Genomic DNA, 18466 nt, shown 5'->3' on the forward strand with positions numbered 1-18466 from the left:
CATTTAGTTCCAGCCTTACACTAGGCACAAATCTTTCTTCTTCTATTTAACAGTAAGTTTTTATGCTGTAGCAATGCAATGTCATTGAAAGTATCAACATTGCAAGCTGGGTAGTTGAAAATGCTTAGGATCACAAAACTGTACTCTTTTTGAAACTCCAGCAATAAGGTTTTCTTGACAACTTACCATAGGGGTTAACAATCATACACTTCCATTTTCTAGGAAAATTATATTCATTGCTGGAATCCTTTATGTTAAACATTATCTAAAATGTTCTGTGTTGCAATTCTTCATGGGAAATGCCTTCTTATGGCCCAGTGCTTGTCACTGAAATTTAGAAAGCTTTTATAAAGACAGCAATGACAATGCACAATTAACCTTTTATGATTCAATACATTTTTCCAGTGGTTATAAGGAGCATCCCGTTTTCAGACCTATACTCCTTATCCAATCTAGCAATCTCACACAGCTCCTGTTGCAGCATCTGCTCAGCCCTCCCAAGGTACTTCATAATCTTACTGCACCAAACATTCTTACTGTTTTAATTGCTGAAACACTCTGGAAATAATTCCTGTATTTCTCTGGGTTTTAAAACGCTTCCAGCTCTGCATATCAATTTCTGAATTCAGAAAAAAAATGTATTTTCAATTATAGGTTATTTGCTTAAAGGTTATCTGCTTTAGTATTTCTGATTTTCCAATTCCTACTTTGTCAAAACAGTTCTAATTTAAAAGAAAAATTCTGCAAGAATACAACGTCTGACTTTTATGATAATCACATAAATTCATTGCACTGCTGGACTCTGCCTTCAAATACTTCAGAACAGGAAACACATCTGAATCTCACTCCTAACAGAAAAGCATTAAATCAGATTTAATTAGTTGCCTATACAAATTGTTAAAATGAGGTGCAATAAATGTGTGTGATTATCATAAAAGTCAGTCATTCCAAAGAGTTTACAGTTATTCTTAGATTAATGAGGAGGCGGTGATGTCTTTAAGGACCAATATGCAATAAACCTTTCTCACTGGCAGCCACTTTATCTGCAGAGAAGGTAACTTCTTCAAAAATACCATCAATATCCTAAACACAATTTTATTTCCACTGCTTCAGACAATACTGCAGGCCTCTGGGAAAATACCACTTCAGAACTGAAATATACACAGGCTACTATGAAACAGTCTCCTTTGAAAAAGCCACTTTTTGCAAGCAACTCAATTTCAAATGAAATGCCCGTTTCCACAAAGAAAGCAAACCTTTTTCTAAACAAACTTGAATTTTACAGAAAAAGATTTAATGATAGGAGAAATCAGTCCTGTGTGCATTAAGCATAAGTGAAGCTTATGCTTGTCATGATCACTCTAACATCACAGCATATATGATTAAAACAATACAGGGCAAAAATGGTGGTAGAATAAATCTCAGCTCCAGTTCTGCAAAGACTTAATTGATTTTAATGGGATTACGTGCAGCAGCAAAGAAAAACACATCTGTAAGTATTCAAAGGACTAGCAGCATTAGGGTGGGTTCTCCTACTCATATATGAACGTGCACACAATACTTACTGAAATTGCAAACCTTTTAAAACAAGCATTTCCCAGATACATTACTATAAGGAAAAAGCCAACCAAACAACCAACCAAAAAAACAAAAATAAACTCAAAATACTTGGCAACACATTTGTTTCCTAATTTATTGGAAAGAACTGAAACATAACATTTACTCTATAATTTACCTTTATTGGAGATACATGAGAGGAATAACAGCTTTTCTGCTGAAGTCTACAATGTATTTTAATTTAGAAAATTACATCTTCAGCCTAGTTGCAAATAAACCATGTTAGAGAACAAACAGTGCCATTATTCACTGTAAGTCCAGTTAAAGTGCCCATAATTCCTTTCAGGAGCAAGAATGTCAACATTAAAGTATTACAAGTGGACTCAAACAGAAAAACACATGTCCAGAAACATAAACAACATTTTCCTTACATTGCTTAAATTAAAAGAAATCCAGGTGACAGAAGAATTATAGGAAAAAATATTTAAGAGTGATACTTATGTTTCTTTGGGAAGATTACTTTATAAGCACAGCAAATTCACTATCTTTTCAAGCAGACTGTATACCTCCCCAAATCTGAGTACTTGCCAAAAAGCAAGCAGACAACTCCTGATAGTTCACTTTAACAAGATGACCAAAACCCAAGAGCCTAAGCTCAAGGGGCTAACATCCCATTATCCATCCATTACTCTACAGCCAAAAATGCAGTAACAGAGATATAGGAAATCCACCTATAATTCCAGTCAGAAGCGAGGTGGCAGATTTGATGCTGCTTGAGTCCAGCTATTCCACACAGCTGTTAAACAACCTTTGATTTAGAAGGTCCCTGAATAAAAGAAGTTAAAGTGCCTATGTCTCAGAGGAAAAAGTCTCTGCTGTACTGCCTTCAATCACGAGTCTCTTGGGCGGGCATATACTTTTAAATATTAGGAGACTAAATATATGAGCAATATCCAAATTCCCTTTGTTCATTTTCAGGCAGTGATGCACCACGCAGCGTGAAGCACCAGTTTTTGCACAGTTTCACATGCCTAAACACTTCCAAAATATTTTGCTCATTCCCATTTCTAAGGCCAGAATTTCCTGAAGAAAAACATTAATATGTGAATATTTCACCATGTTTCAGTTATGGGAGTGATTCAAGGGAATAAGAGGCAATGACAGTAGGCAGATGACAGGTAATAGAAAATATGTAGGTGAGGTCTAGGACCAATGAAATGTAATAGCATATGGGAAAGTGAAGAAGTTGACCTTGGTGGTAAATGGAGGGGATATCCAGGAACCACTTTATCTTCAGGCAGTTGAAAAGCTTAAAAAGTAACTCTCTCTATTACGTATGTGTTTCACTACATAATGAAATACTGATGACTTGATTATATATGCTTGGATCTTTGTGCTTGCTTCAAGTCTGAGAAATATTACATTTAGAACATGAAAATATGCAAGCATGCTTAAAAGCTGCAACCAACTAAAGAAGAGCCAAGTCAATGATTAAAGAGGATGAAGAGCCTCTGATTTCTAAAAGGAGACTAATAATACCAGATAGTAAAGAAACAACCCTGAAATAATTAGAACTTGATCAGGATCTCCATTATGAGTTAGGAACCAAACAATACCTTTTAAGAGGCATGGAAGGATTCCGACTCAGCTGATTTGCTAAAGCTTGCACTAAACAAACAGGTTCTTGCCTTCTATTTCCTTAGACCCTGCAAATCCTCTGAAAGTGGAACTTTCCTGTTGAGGTCTGCAATAATTTGCACTTAGCTCTTGGAGGGAAGGTTGTTTTTCTTGGTGATACATTCAGACTCTCTTCATTGTTAGCATTTAGAGAGATGAGGACACCATAACTTGTTTTATTTTCAGTGGAATATAAAGCCATGTGAGAGTCTAATCCATAAAGACTTAAGGAAGAACAAGAAGGGATATTTCTTCTTCCTAACAAATCAGCAAGAATTTGCTCTGAGTCTATAATCTCCCCTAGCTTTGAGCTTCCTCAGATGTATTATAGAGAAAGGAACCATTCAAGAAATGAAAACATTACAGGGAAGAAGACTCCAGAACCCAAGGAGACAAACCTCAGGAAAGGAAGAACAGTGATAATGCTCAGTCATAGAGTGTGAACATGGTTCATATACTAGAAACCCTCTTACAGAGCATAAATATCAGGTCTGCATTCAAAAGTCACAGCGAGCGAAAAGAAAAGCCTGAGAAAAGGCAGTAGGAGATGACTGGGGATTGCACCATTTTTTGTCTTAGTCCTGCCTAATACTACTTTCAACATCAGCAAACAAAGATTGAGGCTGCGCTCTCCAAAATCATAAGGGTTTTCATTGCTACAAGTAACATAAACCATAATATCTGGAGACCTGGACTCCCTCGGTCAACATAGAGGCAGAGCAAGAACCCTGGAAGCAAAAAGAGAAAAGAAGGAATAACGAAGTAGGAGAGAAAGAAAGAGGTAAAAACCCTGAGAAGCACCTGGAAGCTTTTTCAGCCTCCAACCTGAAGGAGGAGGGCCTAATGCCACGTCTATTAGCAACAGTGACAAACCAGTGCCTCAGCACTGCCACAGCAGCATCTGTACTTACAGGTGCCATGCAGTAACCACCTGGCACAGTCCATGTTTAGCCTGTCTGGAACACAGAGAACTTGAATGAAAAACAAAATCATTGAAAAAATAACTATTTTTATAACCATTACAAGCAAATTCTCCATCTTCTGCACTATGAATAAGGCTGCAGACAGGTTCTTAAAGGTAAAAAAGGCAACTTGCTACACAAACTCTAAACTTTCAGATGCATTGTTGATTACATTTTTTTTGTCACTTCAGACTTTATTCCTAAACAACTATATTAAAAATAAGATAATTACAAAATATAGTATTGCCCATCAGAAGCTATTTTTCCACAATTTCCTATCCAAAATAGACTTAAATTAACAGAGGATACATTATTACTAGTACTCAAATACAATGTAATGCTTTTATAATATTAGGTTACATGAGGTTCCCTTAACTCAGGGAAGCACTTAAATCCATTCTCATTTTCCGGAAAACGAAAGTTTTCCTGACTCAAAGACTCCAAAGCAGAAGTATGACATATCATACAGCTAGTACCTGGGCATACAGTAAAGATATGACTGGTTTGTTTCACCAATTCTTGAACTCCACAGCAAGTCTTATTCCAGTAAGTATTAGAAATAAGCCAATTCAATTTAAAGTGCAATTTTCTTTTAAGAGTCAAGTGATGTCTACTTTTATACATAATTCTCGCACAAAAGTCACAAGATGAAACAGGAACATCATGACAGCACCCTACACTTTTTGCTTATTCAGCAAGTTCACACAAAATATTAGCACTCACCAAAAAAATATTCTGGTTCATATAGTTGTGAAAATGTTCCACTAATTCTAAAATGCTTCTGACATTTCTCACTATGAAATACATAGGCAGAGCAGCAGCTCTCCAAGTGTAAAGGCTGTGTATTCAATGCCAACACCACTGATATTCTAACATCAATATTATTTGCTAGCCCATGGAGCTTGAGAACAAAGAATTATAAAATAGAAAACTCAAGTGCTTCTTGAATTGAATTAGTTAATCGGAAACTCTGAGATTCAAATGCTGGTCTAGGTCATGGCCCCTCTTTGGGCTGTATCCTTTCTCCCCACAGGATTTCTTTAAAACTGCATCCAATAAAAATATTAAAAAACACATGCAATAGAGCATCTGATGATTCCCCAGGAAGACCTCTCCACAGTCAACAAGTTGTTTATCCCGAAGCTGGATTTTAGTCTACTTTCACCCCACAGGACACAGCACCACCTTCTTGTAATAGGAACATTGTACCATCTTATTACCCTGAACAATCAATGAAAGATGTCGCCAAGGGAGATGATATCATAAAACACAAGATTTCGTCAATAAGGATTTGTATTCCCTCCCAACTTAATAAATACAGTATTTGGCTTCTTATTTAATATATCCTACAGCTAAAGAATACATTTACTTTTTATTCTTCCTACTCTGTGGCAAGAAAGAATTAGTGAAAAGACTGTTTAAAGAATGAGTGCAAAATGTGTATGCAGACGGCTATTTTGAAAACATTACAAACACGAAACTCCTGAAGGATATAATAAAAAAAGGATGAGAGAAGAGTCACCACTAGCGTCAGTCACAGAAGCAAACATTTGTAAAAGATGTAAAAGTACAAGTACTTAAATAATAGACACCCTCCAGAATTTATCTAGTCCCCACTGCTTTCAACAGAGAGACTGCCAACATCAGATGAAGTGGATGTGAATTTGATCTCTGTCCTTCAGAATCTCAGAATCAAAACAAAAAGGCATGGCAATAGCCACCAATACCTATACATTAAATTCCCAATTGATTTAGAAAACATAAATGATTTATTGATCAATAAAAAGAAGACAAAATGAGCTTGAAAGATTTCATGTGTCCTCATCAACAACTTCCTTTCGACGCTGGGCCCGGAAATGGCGCTCAATGTTTATTGTCACTTCCCTCTGCAAATTCCTGCTGTTAGTTTTCCCAGCTGTTCTGATCCAGGGGTGGTGAAGTACTTGACGTGCTGTGTAGCGCTTCTGGGGATCCACTATCAACAGCCTGGTGATGAGGTCTTTCGCTGCTATTATGGAAGAAAGCAGAGAGGGGTGAAGCAGAGAGGGGTGAAGCACAGTGGTGTGTAACATGCTCTAGGATGTGCAATCCTGTGCAATATGATCTAGAATGACCCTGCTCGAGCAGGGTGAAACACATCACCCACCATGGTCACTGCCAACCTTACCCATTCTGTCACCCATGGTGACAGTCATACCCACACAAAATGTCCTTACATTTTTTCATCCGTTTTGTTATGGTTTTTGTAACTATCCCCAGGAGCTATTCTAAAAACTGCAGTTAGTGACAGAAAATATTACATTTCTATGACTGATGTCATTCTCCCGTTCAGAAATGGAGGAGAAAGTGAAGAGAATTTAATCTCAAGTGTGCTGAAGGCATCAAGCTAAGTGTTCACATTCATAGGAATGAGCACTGGGTATGTCATTCCTTAAGAGGCATAAATGTTGTAAAATGCTGTGGAACATGTTCTTTAAAAGACTGTATGGGCAGTAAAGGAATTTTAGGGTTTCTGAAGAGTGCACAAAAGACATTGTACTAGCCTGTGAAAACGAAAAAAACTACTACATGCAGACCCATTGCAAACAGGAAATTGACACTGTTCTGCGGGGCAAGGATTTCATTCTCATCTTTTAAGATTTTTAAAAACATCTTTAAAATCTAACGTAACCCTTGAGATTATTTTGACATCTTTTTCTGCAGAGGCACATAAACAAGATTAGGAAAATCCTTGCTTTTGCTTAGAAAGGGAAGAATTGACAACTCCATTAAAGCATTCAGAACTAATATGCAGAAACACAGCCATGAATAGTACCAGAGGACTAAATTCACATTTAAAGCATTAAAGATTCACACAAGAGAGACCTATAAAACACCCCAAGTTGATCAAGCTCACTGCCCTAAAAAAGAGCTTTTCCCACTGCAGGGAAGAAGACTGCCACTTCTGCTATAAGTGCAGAATCTTACCTGCAGAAATATTGTCCCAGTAAGGGGATAGGAACTCGTAGTGACCCAGCTGTATGATCTGAAACAGCTCCTCTTGATCACGGTCCTGACTGCGGAAAGGGGGGAAACCACAGAGCAGGATGTAAAGGATCACACCAGCTGCCCACATGTCTACTTCGAGGCCATAGCCTAAGGAAGAAGGGACAAAAGACTTCTAAAAGTCTTATTTTAGAAATAAAACTCACAAATGCAAGGGAAATGTTTACTGGAAATAGAATGAAAAAGAAACACAGAATCTCTCTGCTCAGTTCCTCAAAAAGATGTGGTTATTAGCTACAGCTCTCACAGAGTCTTTTCCACATGTTCACAAACACTGTCTCACAAGGCCAGTGTCAACTGGAGACTAATTGAGAAAACAGAGCGTTTATTTCTAAATCCTCAGATTCTCTTCACAAAAGAACTAAGAGTGCTAAGTTTTCACTGAAATTGGATATAACCGGAGATGTGCAACCCCGCTCCACAGAACAAAAACCAGAAATAGATTTGCTTGAGTCACCAACAAAACTGACTTCTTTCCAGGTCTGAATCTTTCCTGAGATGAAATCTTCAAAATTCCTTGTGATGTGAAACATGTTTTGAATTGTTACATAAATTTAAAATACATGTTCATAACGACTTTGCATCATCAGGGACTTTGGAAAGTTGTTTAGATTACAGTAATAAAATGGGGCTAGCTACTCTTAGGTTCCAACATGAACTTTTGGTCATTTCCCCCCTCCAACTATTATTATCTATGATATTTTATGGCTTATCTGCTTGGAAATCAGTGATATATTAGCACAGACACTAATAATGTAAATTATTAAATGTAAGCAACTGATATCATGCTTGTGTTTGTTAAAGACTAAGAGGTCTCCCTTCCCAAATTACACTGCTAGCAAATCTCCTACCCTGAAAAGATATTTCAGTAGGTTGAAACATTCTGGACTATTTCCATTATTAGAAAGTTTAGCACAATTGAAAGATTTATGAAAAATTAAAAATATATATACTCACCCTTCTCAGCAAGTATTTCAGGAGCAACATACGTTGGTGTTCCACAGACAGTAAATATTGGTTTTGTAACCTGCTTAGCAAGGCCAAAATCTGCCAGTTTCAGTGTAGTAGATTTATCTGCATTGTGCTGAACCTATATCGAACAAAAATATATATATATATGTTGAATCCAGATGCATTTTAAAACAGCAAAATATAAAGAAAGCAGAAAACCAAACAGGAGGGAATTCTAATAATAGTACTAATAATGGAAACAGTCTTTAGAATATGGTTATTTTCCCCCATACACTAAGAAGGTGCATTTATTTTAGAGGATAAGCAATTATGGAAAAAAGAAAACTTTGCTCTACAAACTCTGGCACACTGCAATTTCCAAGAAATTAATAGAAGGAGCACAAAAAATAACCAAGAGTCAATTAAATATTATTATTTCCTCTTGAGAAAAGAAACTGTTCTTTTTCCCTGGGAAAGCAAAGAGGATAGTGTGGATGTCTTTATGCTTAAAACTACTAACTTTATCCTTGTGTTTTAGCCCCAGATAGCAACTAAGTACGACACAACTGCTCAGCCATTCATCCCCTATCTGCCCTAAGGGGGATGGGAAGGAGAATACAAAAAAACCAGTATGTTGAGATAACAATTTAATAATTGAAATAAAAGTATAATTATAATAATAATAATAACAGTAGGAATGGTAACAACTATAATGAGAAGGGGGATGGGGAGAGAGAGAAAGAGAAAGGAATAAAACCCGAGAAAAACAAGCATTGCACAATACAATTGCCCACTGCCCCTCAGCCCAGCCCAGATCATTCCCCACCACAGATCAGCAACTCCTGGCCAACTCTCCTCAGTTTATTTACTGAGCATAATGTTCCATGGCATGGAATATCCTTTTGGGTCAGCTGCCCTGGCCATGCTCTCTCCCAGGTTTTGGTACACCCACTACCTGGCAGAGCATGGGACACTGAGAATTCCTTGAGTTAAGCAGCGCTCAGCAACAACCAAAACATTACTGTGTTATCAATGTTATTTTCATACTAAATCCAAAGTACAGCACTGTACCAGCTAAAACCAAGACACATGGAAAGTGTATTTTCATCATACTTGTCTAGCAACAAAATACAAACCAACAAAAGCTTTACATTCTTTCCAAATTACTCTGCTACTCTACCTGCTGCCCTGAAACTAGCCAAAATACTTCCTCCAATTCTAATTTTGTATGCACGGGTCTTTAGCATTACTTTATAATGTAGTTAATGAGGGGTTATTTAAGAAATGAAATATGTTAGTGACAGTGGGATTGAGCAGACCCTCAGCAAGCTGGCAAGCAATACCAGGCTGAGTGATGAGTTTGACATGTCTGGAGGACGGGATGTCATCCAGAGGCAGCTGAACAAGCTCAAGAAGGCTGAGCCTCATGAGGTTCAAAAAGGAAAAGTGCAGGGTCCTACACCTGAGCTGGGGCAATCCCTGGTATCAAGACAGACTGAGTTATGGATTGAGAGCAGCCCTGTGAAGAGCAATTTGGGGTAGGTGGTGGATGAAAAACTGGAATGAGCCAGCAATGTGCATTTACAGCATTCTGCAAATCATATCCTGGGCTGCATCCAAAGCAGTGTGGCCAGCCAGGCAAGGGAGGTGATTCTGTGCCTCTGCTCTGCTGCAGTGCTGCATCCAGCTCTGGGATCCCAGCATAGGAGAGACATTGACTTATTGGAGCGAGTCCAAAGGAGGGCCAGAAAAGACTGATGGAGCACCTCTCCTGTAAGGAAAGGCTGGGAGAATTGTGGCTGTTCAGCCTGAAGAAGGTTCCTGACAGACCTTATTGCCACTTTTCAATAATTAAAGGAGGCTTAAAAGAAAAGTGGGGACAGGCTTTTTAGCAGGGATGAAGCAACAGGAAAAGGGGCAATAACTTTAAACTGAAGGAGAGTAGACTGGGACTAGATACTAAAAAGAAATGTTTTATGATGAGAGTAGCAAAATATCAGATGCTCACAGAGGTGGTGGATACTCTGTCTCTGGGAACATTCAAAGTCAGGTTGGACAGGGCTCTGAGCAATCTGGTCTAGTTGAGATGCCCCTGCTCATTACAACGGTTTGGGCCAGATGACCTTTAAAGGTCCCTTCCAACCCAAACCATTCTAGGATCCCATATTCAAAGGCCAAGTAATAAACAATGCTGCAGTATAATTTAATAAATCAGTATGCTTAATACTAGTGACTGACACTCAAATATTCTTTGAGAGGTAAAAAAACGTCATTAATATCTTTTAAATGAAAATTGTTTGTCCCTGGAACTATGCGGAACAGATCAGCAGCTAAAATGTCTACAAAAAAGCCAAGTAAACCTAGACTTGGTTTTGAATGGACAAACTGGAATATAATGTGACAGGTATACTCCGTGCTTTAACACCTCATACTTTGTCATCAGACATCACTTAAGAAAGTAAAAAATTCAGGATGGTCCCTATTACCAGATAACTAAAGCACAGATGTGACGAAATTTGCTCTTGTACATTACGGTTGACTAATACCCATTAATCATCAATAAGCAAAATAGATTGGGACTTTTTCGTGGGGCTTTTTCTTTTTTCTTTTTTTTAGGAAACAACAAGTATTGCACTACAACATAATACAGTAAAGCCTACTAATCTCTTTTCACCTTCTTTATAAAAAATGCACAAAACTGGAAGGAGTGACTGATGTCCCACAGTGCTATGCGGCCATTTAGAAGGCTCTCAACAGACCGGAGAGACAGGCAAGACAGAACCTTTGGAAATTTAATAGACAAGTGCAGGGTCCAAAACCTGGGCAGGAATAACCCACGCATCAGTACCGGCTAGGGGCTGACCAGGTGGAAAGCAGCTCTGCTGAGAAGGAGCCAGGGCTGCTGGGAGACAACAAGTTGTCTGTAAACCAGCAGTGCCCTTGTGCACTCTTCTAGTTTTCATTAAGTAAAATATTTTGGTTTTTTTTTTTCTGGTCTTCCATGAAAAAATATTTTTTTTCAGTATGAAACTGAAAACAAAGCTTACTACAACCATGCAGTCAAAACTTCTGCAAGAAGAAGCTAAAATGCCACAGCCATTTTCTCTACTATATTAGGCCAACTACGTGACAATCTTTTGCCATCATGCGCTGTGAACACAAACTGACAAAAATGACAAAAAAAATATAAAAGTATCACTTGCTTTATAGAACAACATCTATCTATAGGATTTATATTCTAACAATAGGGGTAATAGGGGTAAGATGTTACAAAAATTCACAACTGAAATGCTCAATTTTATATGCAATACGAAAACATGAGCATGAATGTATTTTCCTATTCTATATATATATTTTTTTTAATTATATAAGAAAAGCATGCCACACAGAATTTCAATTACCCTGCATGCTACTGCTCTAAGACAAAAAATACGGAAAGATTGATATACATTTTTAGGAAACAGCAGGGTGGTGGAAAGGGTGGAGAACACAGTGGTCTTAATTCCAGTCCCAAACTCTACAGGAGATTTCTTGCTTTGTAAAATGCACTGCTGCACTTCTTCTTTTCTCAGGATGCCAGACTCTTAATCTCCCATTACAGCACAAGGTGGCAACACAGCATCATCTGTTCTTTCAGGACATAACCACTGAGCTTCCACTTCACTTAATAACAGAGCAGGAACAGCAGGCACGGTGGGTATATTTTCACAGCTTGGTGACAATCACTTCAGAGACAGCATGTAACCTGTCAGCAAGCCTGGAAACCCCAGCCCAGAACTTCTCAGCAGCTTCACTAACACTGTGCTCAGAACAACTCAGTAAGCTCAGAGAATTCCCTTCATCCCCAACTTCCTACTGTCCCATCTACCCTTCTGTCACCTGGCATCACCTTGAGCATGCAAATGTGCTTCACTGTAGAAACAAAAGCTTCTCATGCTCTTTTCAATCATTCCTGAGACCAGACAACTTCCTCATAGCACTATGGCAGAAATGCACAATCCGCTCAAGAGAAATCTAACCTCTGATATCCACAGTACGTATTCCATGCAATAGTGAAAACAAAGCAAAAATAGTGCTGCCTGCCTATAGACTTAATTGAGGTAAGAAAGACCAGTACACTTCAATACACTTTCTATGGATAGCCAATTTAGGCCATACAAATACTTGTCCTTTAACTGCCATCATCTAGTGGTCTTAGACTAAAGGCTGTCAATTGCACACTACTTTCTCAAATATAGATGACATGTCAGAATATTAGAATATTGTCTGAGGATTTCTAGCTATCCCAGTCATACAACCAGAAGATTATAATATAAGGCCAAATTCATCTTCAAAAGGAAAAAAAATAATCTTTCTCTCCTGTCTGTGGGTGACTCCCAGTACTTAATGCTCTTGTTTGATTTCATATCTACCTTGTGAAATCCATCAGTGTGTTTAAGATGATGATTTATGACATTAATATTTCTGTGTATGCACATGTATATGGTAGCACAGATTCTTCTTATGGACATCATGAAAGCCAGTTAGCCCATGTGACATTGTGTATATGGGAAATAGAGCTTAAGAAAAATTACTGCTTACATATTTGAGTTTCAGACATCCCTTGATGCTAGCCAGAAGAATCTCTATGAAAATTCTGACAGTTATGACAGGTAAGTGGTTAAACAGGAGCTTGACTCACATGCACTCAGAAAATTTGCAGTGCTTTGTATTTATGTAAATAGTGTCAAAAAATGGACAGTCCTCTGTATATATGTAAATAGTGTCATAAAGGGCAGAAAGGCTACATTTGAAGTTCTCACATATGCATGAAAACCTATGAGATAGAAAAAGGGGCAGGGGGGTAATCTCAATGCATAAAAAGCTGTAACATTTATGAAGACGAGTGTTGAAGAATTACCACATTAGCATGCGAGGGAAATGCACAAGGAAATGAGTACACAGCCACAAACTGGAAGGAGCCCTGTCCCTTCTCCCTGAAAAGGAGTGACTTTATGTCTTTTACAGTTACAATCTGGAAAAACACCACCACATTTTGGACATTAATTTCTCACTCACAAGTGAAGAAATGTCAGCAGCTGTAGAATTAAACAGTCCCTTACCTAAAAACCTTGCCAGTAAATCTTGTTCCACGAGGTAGCATGAAAGAAGCGACTGGCTTCATTTGTGAGACCAAACACACCACATTGCCCATCCTCAGCAGCAAAGGTTTTCTTGCTGAACACCTAGTTCTAAACGAGGTGATTCTGTTAGCAGATGGGAGGGAGTTGTAGCAGCTGTCTTCACACCAGCTGACAAACAGATTTTGTTTTGTAGCACAAGTCTACAAAACTTCCACCTCACAGCTGCAAGGAGCCTGATCAATGTGGGCAGACACAGCAGTGAAAGAGGGAGGGGAAAAAGCAGAAAGGATGATAGTGTCCTGGTACAGAAGTGTATAACTAGAGGACAGTTCTATAAGAGTAACTGAAGTGCAGTGAACTAATAGCTAAACCAGGTTTCCAACTTTCCCCTTTGTCAATAATTTTATAATTTACTAGACATCAAGGTATATTTCTACTTTTTCTTCTCTGGGGACAGAAACTGCTTGCTTTCTTTCCCCGGTTGCTTATTTTCATGAAACTTAGGGAAATATTTTTTCCCAGATTGCTGCTTCTTTGTCACCTCTTATGACAATTAGTCAATATGTTAAAAAGTCATTAGGAACAGGGTTAGATTCTCATACAAAGCAGATTCAGAGTAGACATACATATTTCCTTAGTTAAATAGACAAAGGATCCTTTCTTCTCCATTTCCCATTTTCTTGAAGGGGAAAAATAGTAGATAAAGATTACAAGGTTCACCTGACCAAAAGCAGACCTAAAGTAGGACAAACAAGTCAACAGCCTAAAAGTACATACCTATATTTTGACCTCTGTGTACAAAGTCCAGGTAGACTAATTCAGATTTAAACATTCTCACTGTAACAAGAGGTATTCCACAAACAGGGACATCTCTGCAGAATGCTGGAACTTGAAGCACTTTGCTTCATCTCCTGATGCTCCTGCTCCATCAACAGCCAATGAACCCATGAAATTTGCTTCAATACTGTTTGTTACTGTTCAGCACTGGCTGATAGTAAGATTAGTGGCAGCTCTCCTTCCTTCCTTGCTGGACCAGACACTCTAAAGAGACAGAGGCAGCACACTAAAAAGACAGAAACCCCAGAATCTTTTTCAAGTGGCCTGTATTTATAGGAATACTTACTTGATAGCAGGTGACCTATCCAATACTATCAGGACCTTATAAACTCATTTGCATGGTTGAATAGATTTGCTTTTCAAAGGATTCTTTGTGTGCATGGTATCTAATACTGGTGTGCACAGAAAATTTACAGCAAGTTGAAACTACAACAGGTAAAATTTTATTTCCTGCAGTGTTTAGGTAATACTGTTCTTGTATGACAAAATACCTACAGTCTGGGACCTGCTCTGTCCTTGAAAAACGTATTCTGACTTTCAGAATGGGCAATATGATTATTTCAGAGATACTGACCAGCATTTCTCTGTTTTGCAGTTCTGTGAACTAAATGTGAAAACAAGCAGAACAAACCTTTATCTTGCCCTTCTTTGCCTATCTACATCACTATGATGATTACGCATTATAGAGGGAAATGAAGCACCAGATCTCAGGTGTTTCACATGCACTACCTTATTTTCAGCAAATAGGAAGCAGCAGGACTTGGTTCATAATGAAAAATCAGCCTCTGGAGAAAGCCATGCAGTTCTACGTGAAGTTTTGTTCAAACTTTGTGCAAACAAAGCACAAAGGCAAACTGCTTAAACGTTTGGGATCAAACTGTTCCAGCCCAGCCTTGTACAACCTCTGCATTATCCTTGAGGCTACACTGCTTCTTTTCTCCAGAAATTCACATTGATCTCTGTGCAAAATTAATTCACTTAAAAGCACTGAATGGCCCATAGCACTAAATAATCTATTACTTTTTTTGCTTGGCTAACCATGAACTTCCACAATAGCTGATAAAATACAATTTGTTAAAGACTGGCAAATACTTACTATTTATCTGTTTATTAGGAAATCTGGAACCCTAATACAAGAGTGTAACACACACTTAGCAAGAGAGAGGTGTTTACTGTTACAGTTATCTTGTGAAGTGTCAATACTACAAACATTTCTATGCAAATTCACACGTCAGTAACTCTTCAGTGCTGGATGCAAAGAATGCAGCCTCAGAAATGTGATGGAAACAACAATTTTTCTCTTTGGCATGAAGTGATTATTTGAGCTGACTTTAATGCTGTATTCACCAAAACATTTTACTATCAGATTATTTCAATCAACTGCATAATACTTCTGCTTCTAAGCAAAAAAAAATGTCACAAGATAGAAATTACTATAGTAGAGGACTACCACATCTAAAAGTCAGATGCTAAGTAACAGGTCTGATTTCTGAAAAATACAAATGCTCACTATCCCTGAAAGTCTGGTAATTTTTACTTGAATTCTTTTCTGCAACCACTGCTATCTGCAATGCACAGCAGATCTATGTAAAGCAAACTGCAATTGTAACTTCACTTCAAAATTGTACCCATTTTTTCAAACAGTCCTGCCACAGCACATTATTTTTGCATGGGATTTGCTTAAAACAATTCAAAGAACCATAATTGAAAGGAAAATAAATTCAATTCCTGCACAAATGCAAATGTTTGACTATACTTACCAAAAGATTCTCTGGTTTGAGGTCCCTGTGGACAATGTTCTTGCTGTGAATATAAACCAGTGCTTCACACAGATCAGTGATCATGACAGCAGCATCATGCTCCGTGAACTTCACACTTTCTATGATTGCATCAAATAAGTCCCCTCCTGGGACATACTCTAAGATTAAGTAGATTTCAGCTTCTGTCTCATACACCTCAATTAAGCTTACTATATTGGGATGAGAGAGACTCCGAATAATCAGGATTTCACTTTCCATCATGTCCTCCTTCCCTTTCAGCTTGGATTTATCAACAATTTTCATTGCATAGATCTGATTGGAATCACAGTGGCGACATTCCTTCACCACTGCAAAGTTCCCATCCCCAATAGTTCTGCCAATTTCATAGTGTTTTTCTACATCAGTTCTGCTTTTAATGGCATACCTCTGGCTTGTGCTTTCCAATGCCTGAGCTTTGTTGTCTTCTTTATTCACTCTGCACTCCCCTGTTTTTTCTTGTCGAGTCATGTCACTCTCTCTACACATGGCATTCCCCTCTCTTCTGGCAGCTTCTTCTTTAGCCCTTTGCCCATCTCTGCCCTCCCTATATGTTTTAGATATTTTCTCAGCATCCCTCAGAGTGTCTTTCTTTAGCCAACCACTTGGGTTCACTACACAGCTACTTCCATTATCTTCCTTCACTTCATGAGATAGCTGGAGCCCTTCTACAGCATTCTTCCTGATTTTTACTACTTCCTTCCCATGGTTTTCATGCTTCTCCACATCCCTGTCTTTCTTAATGCTCCTTTTTGGCTTCTCCAGCCCTTCATTAACAATCCTGTGCAGCGATTTCCACATCCTCCTACTGCCATTATCTTTCCATCCAACTTCCTCACCCTCCAGACAAGTTTCAGGGGATTTTTGGCAGTTCCCAACTTTTGTATTTCTTTCAACATCATACCTCTGACACACACCTGTGTTCAAGTCTCTATTCTCAAATGAGGCCTCAGCCTGCCTTTCCCTCCATAACTTCTCTCTGGCCTGCCTTTCCTGTTCGCATTTCTCACACCTCAGCACCTCCTCCGAACTCTCCTCTAAGCCTTCCTCGGAACTCCTCTCATGGTTAAGGTACTTTCCACTTTCTCGTGTTTTCCTAGAAGGTTTCACTCCATATTCACCACCCCAGCTCCCTCTAGTCCACTTTTTTTTGGTTCTCATTTTTTCCTCTTGCTTTGTCTTGGCTTGACTTTTTCCTTCATGTCCAGCCACCAGTTGGGAAGACAAGCCATTGCTGCAGTTCTTGGTAATTTCTGTCTCATCAAAGCCACTGTCTACCTTCGAGGCCTTGTCATACAGCCTGCTCTTCAGTTTTTGGGACTGCTCCTCATTCTGCTGAATGGCAGCACTGGCACCATAAGGATTTTCAGGATAAACTTCTTGTAATACCACCTCCAGGTCCTTGAAAGTGAGGGGCTCCTTCCCCATAGCTATGAAAGCATCACCTTCCCTGAAGAACTCAGAAACACTTTGGATTTCTCTGCCTCTCAGATTGTACAGCTTTCTCACACGGTCATTCTTCCAACAAGGAAATCCCAGAGCTTCTGAAATGTCAGCCATCAGCTGCTCAAAGGTCTGGACTGATCTCCTGTTGAGAAGTAAGGTTATCCTTCTGAGCGTGCGTCCCCCAGGTTTCACCACTGTAATTATCCTTGGCTTCATAGGACTGTGCTCTGAATGTATCGTGTGAAAACCACTGCGGGGACTGAAAAACCTGTGGCTGCTTTCACCCAAGCATGGTTTTCCATAGTTTCCACAACCAACAGGAGGACAAGTCCCATGTAGTTTCCTCTCTTTTACTTTTGAGTCTGCATTGTGTGGCGAATGGTCCAACAAGCCTTGGCATCCTAAGACAAACAAAAAGCAGGCATATTAATCATTTTGCATCATCAGACCTCTTGCAACAATAGTTTTCTACATGTCAGTGCATGTCACCTCAGAGAGTAAGGGTAGGTGACTTCAAGGCTTATAAAGAACTTTTAACTACTACTACAGAGTATCTCCACATAGTTGCAACCACAAACATTGTCCAGTTTGTGAGAAAATCTAAATTCATTTTGTGACAGGGAAATGTCATTAAAAAAATAATAATATTGAACACAAACAGATCTTTCTTCTAAATCTTCACCTCTTTCAGAAATCCTCAAAGAATAGCAGCATTGCATCCAGATTGTTTAGTATTCTCTTATTAATACATCTGCCATAAACTCACTCAACTCCTTTCTGAACTCAATTGCAATTCTGGCCTCTGTAAACCCTGTGGTGACAAGTTCCACAACTACAATGCATGAAGTAAAAGAAACTAATTACTTGTGTTTTAAAATTACTACCAGATGGTACTCTGTGTGCAATCTTAGATTTTTACAAATAATTATCTCCTCTTCATTCTCCCTGAACCTACTATAACAAATAAAATAAATTATTTTAAAAAAACATTACTTCTGCTATAATTTTTACAGTCATTTGATAGGTCATCTAATAGTAATGCAATTTAATCTTTTGCCTTAAAGAACAGCAG

The 18466-nt window shown here is 38.5% G+C and overlaps 1 protein-coding gene across 3 annotated transcripts in view; it reads right to left on the bottom strand.

Moving 5' to 3' along the window:
* Positions 1-1431: 1431 nt before the first annotated feature.
* Positions 1432-18466, bottom strand: part of DCLK3 (doublecortin like kinase 3) — a 36059-nt gene continuing 19024 nt past the window's right edge. The window contains exons 2-5 of one of the 3 annotated variants that reach the window (XM_014891668.2): positions 15913-17795; positions 8199-8331; positions 7164-7331; positions 1432-6204 (exon numbers count right to left, since the gene is read on the bottom strand). In XM_014891668.2, the coding sequence (XP_014747154.2) occupies positions 6008-6204; positions 7164-7331; positions 8199-8331; positions 15913-17795 (2381 nt within the window). In that variant the 3' untranslated portion in view covers positions 1432-6007. Of the gene's footprint in view, positions 6205-7163; positions 7332-8197; positions 8332-13294; positions 14357-15912; positions 17796-18466 lie in introns of those variants that run through there. The other 2 variants (XR_015804460.1, XR_015804457.1) reach the window with 2 other exon arrangements.

This window comes from Sturnus vulgaris, chromosome 1, assembly GCF_052056855.1.
Source record: "Sturnus vulgaris isolate bStuVul1 chromosome 1, bStuVul1.hap1, whole genome shotgun sequence".
Taxonomy (NCBI): Eukaryota; Metazoa; Chordata; class Aves; order Passeriformes; family Sturnidae; genus Sturnus; species Sturnus vulgaris.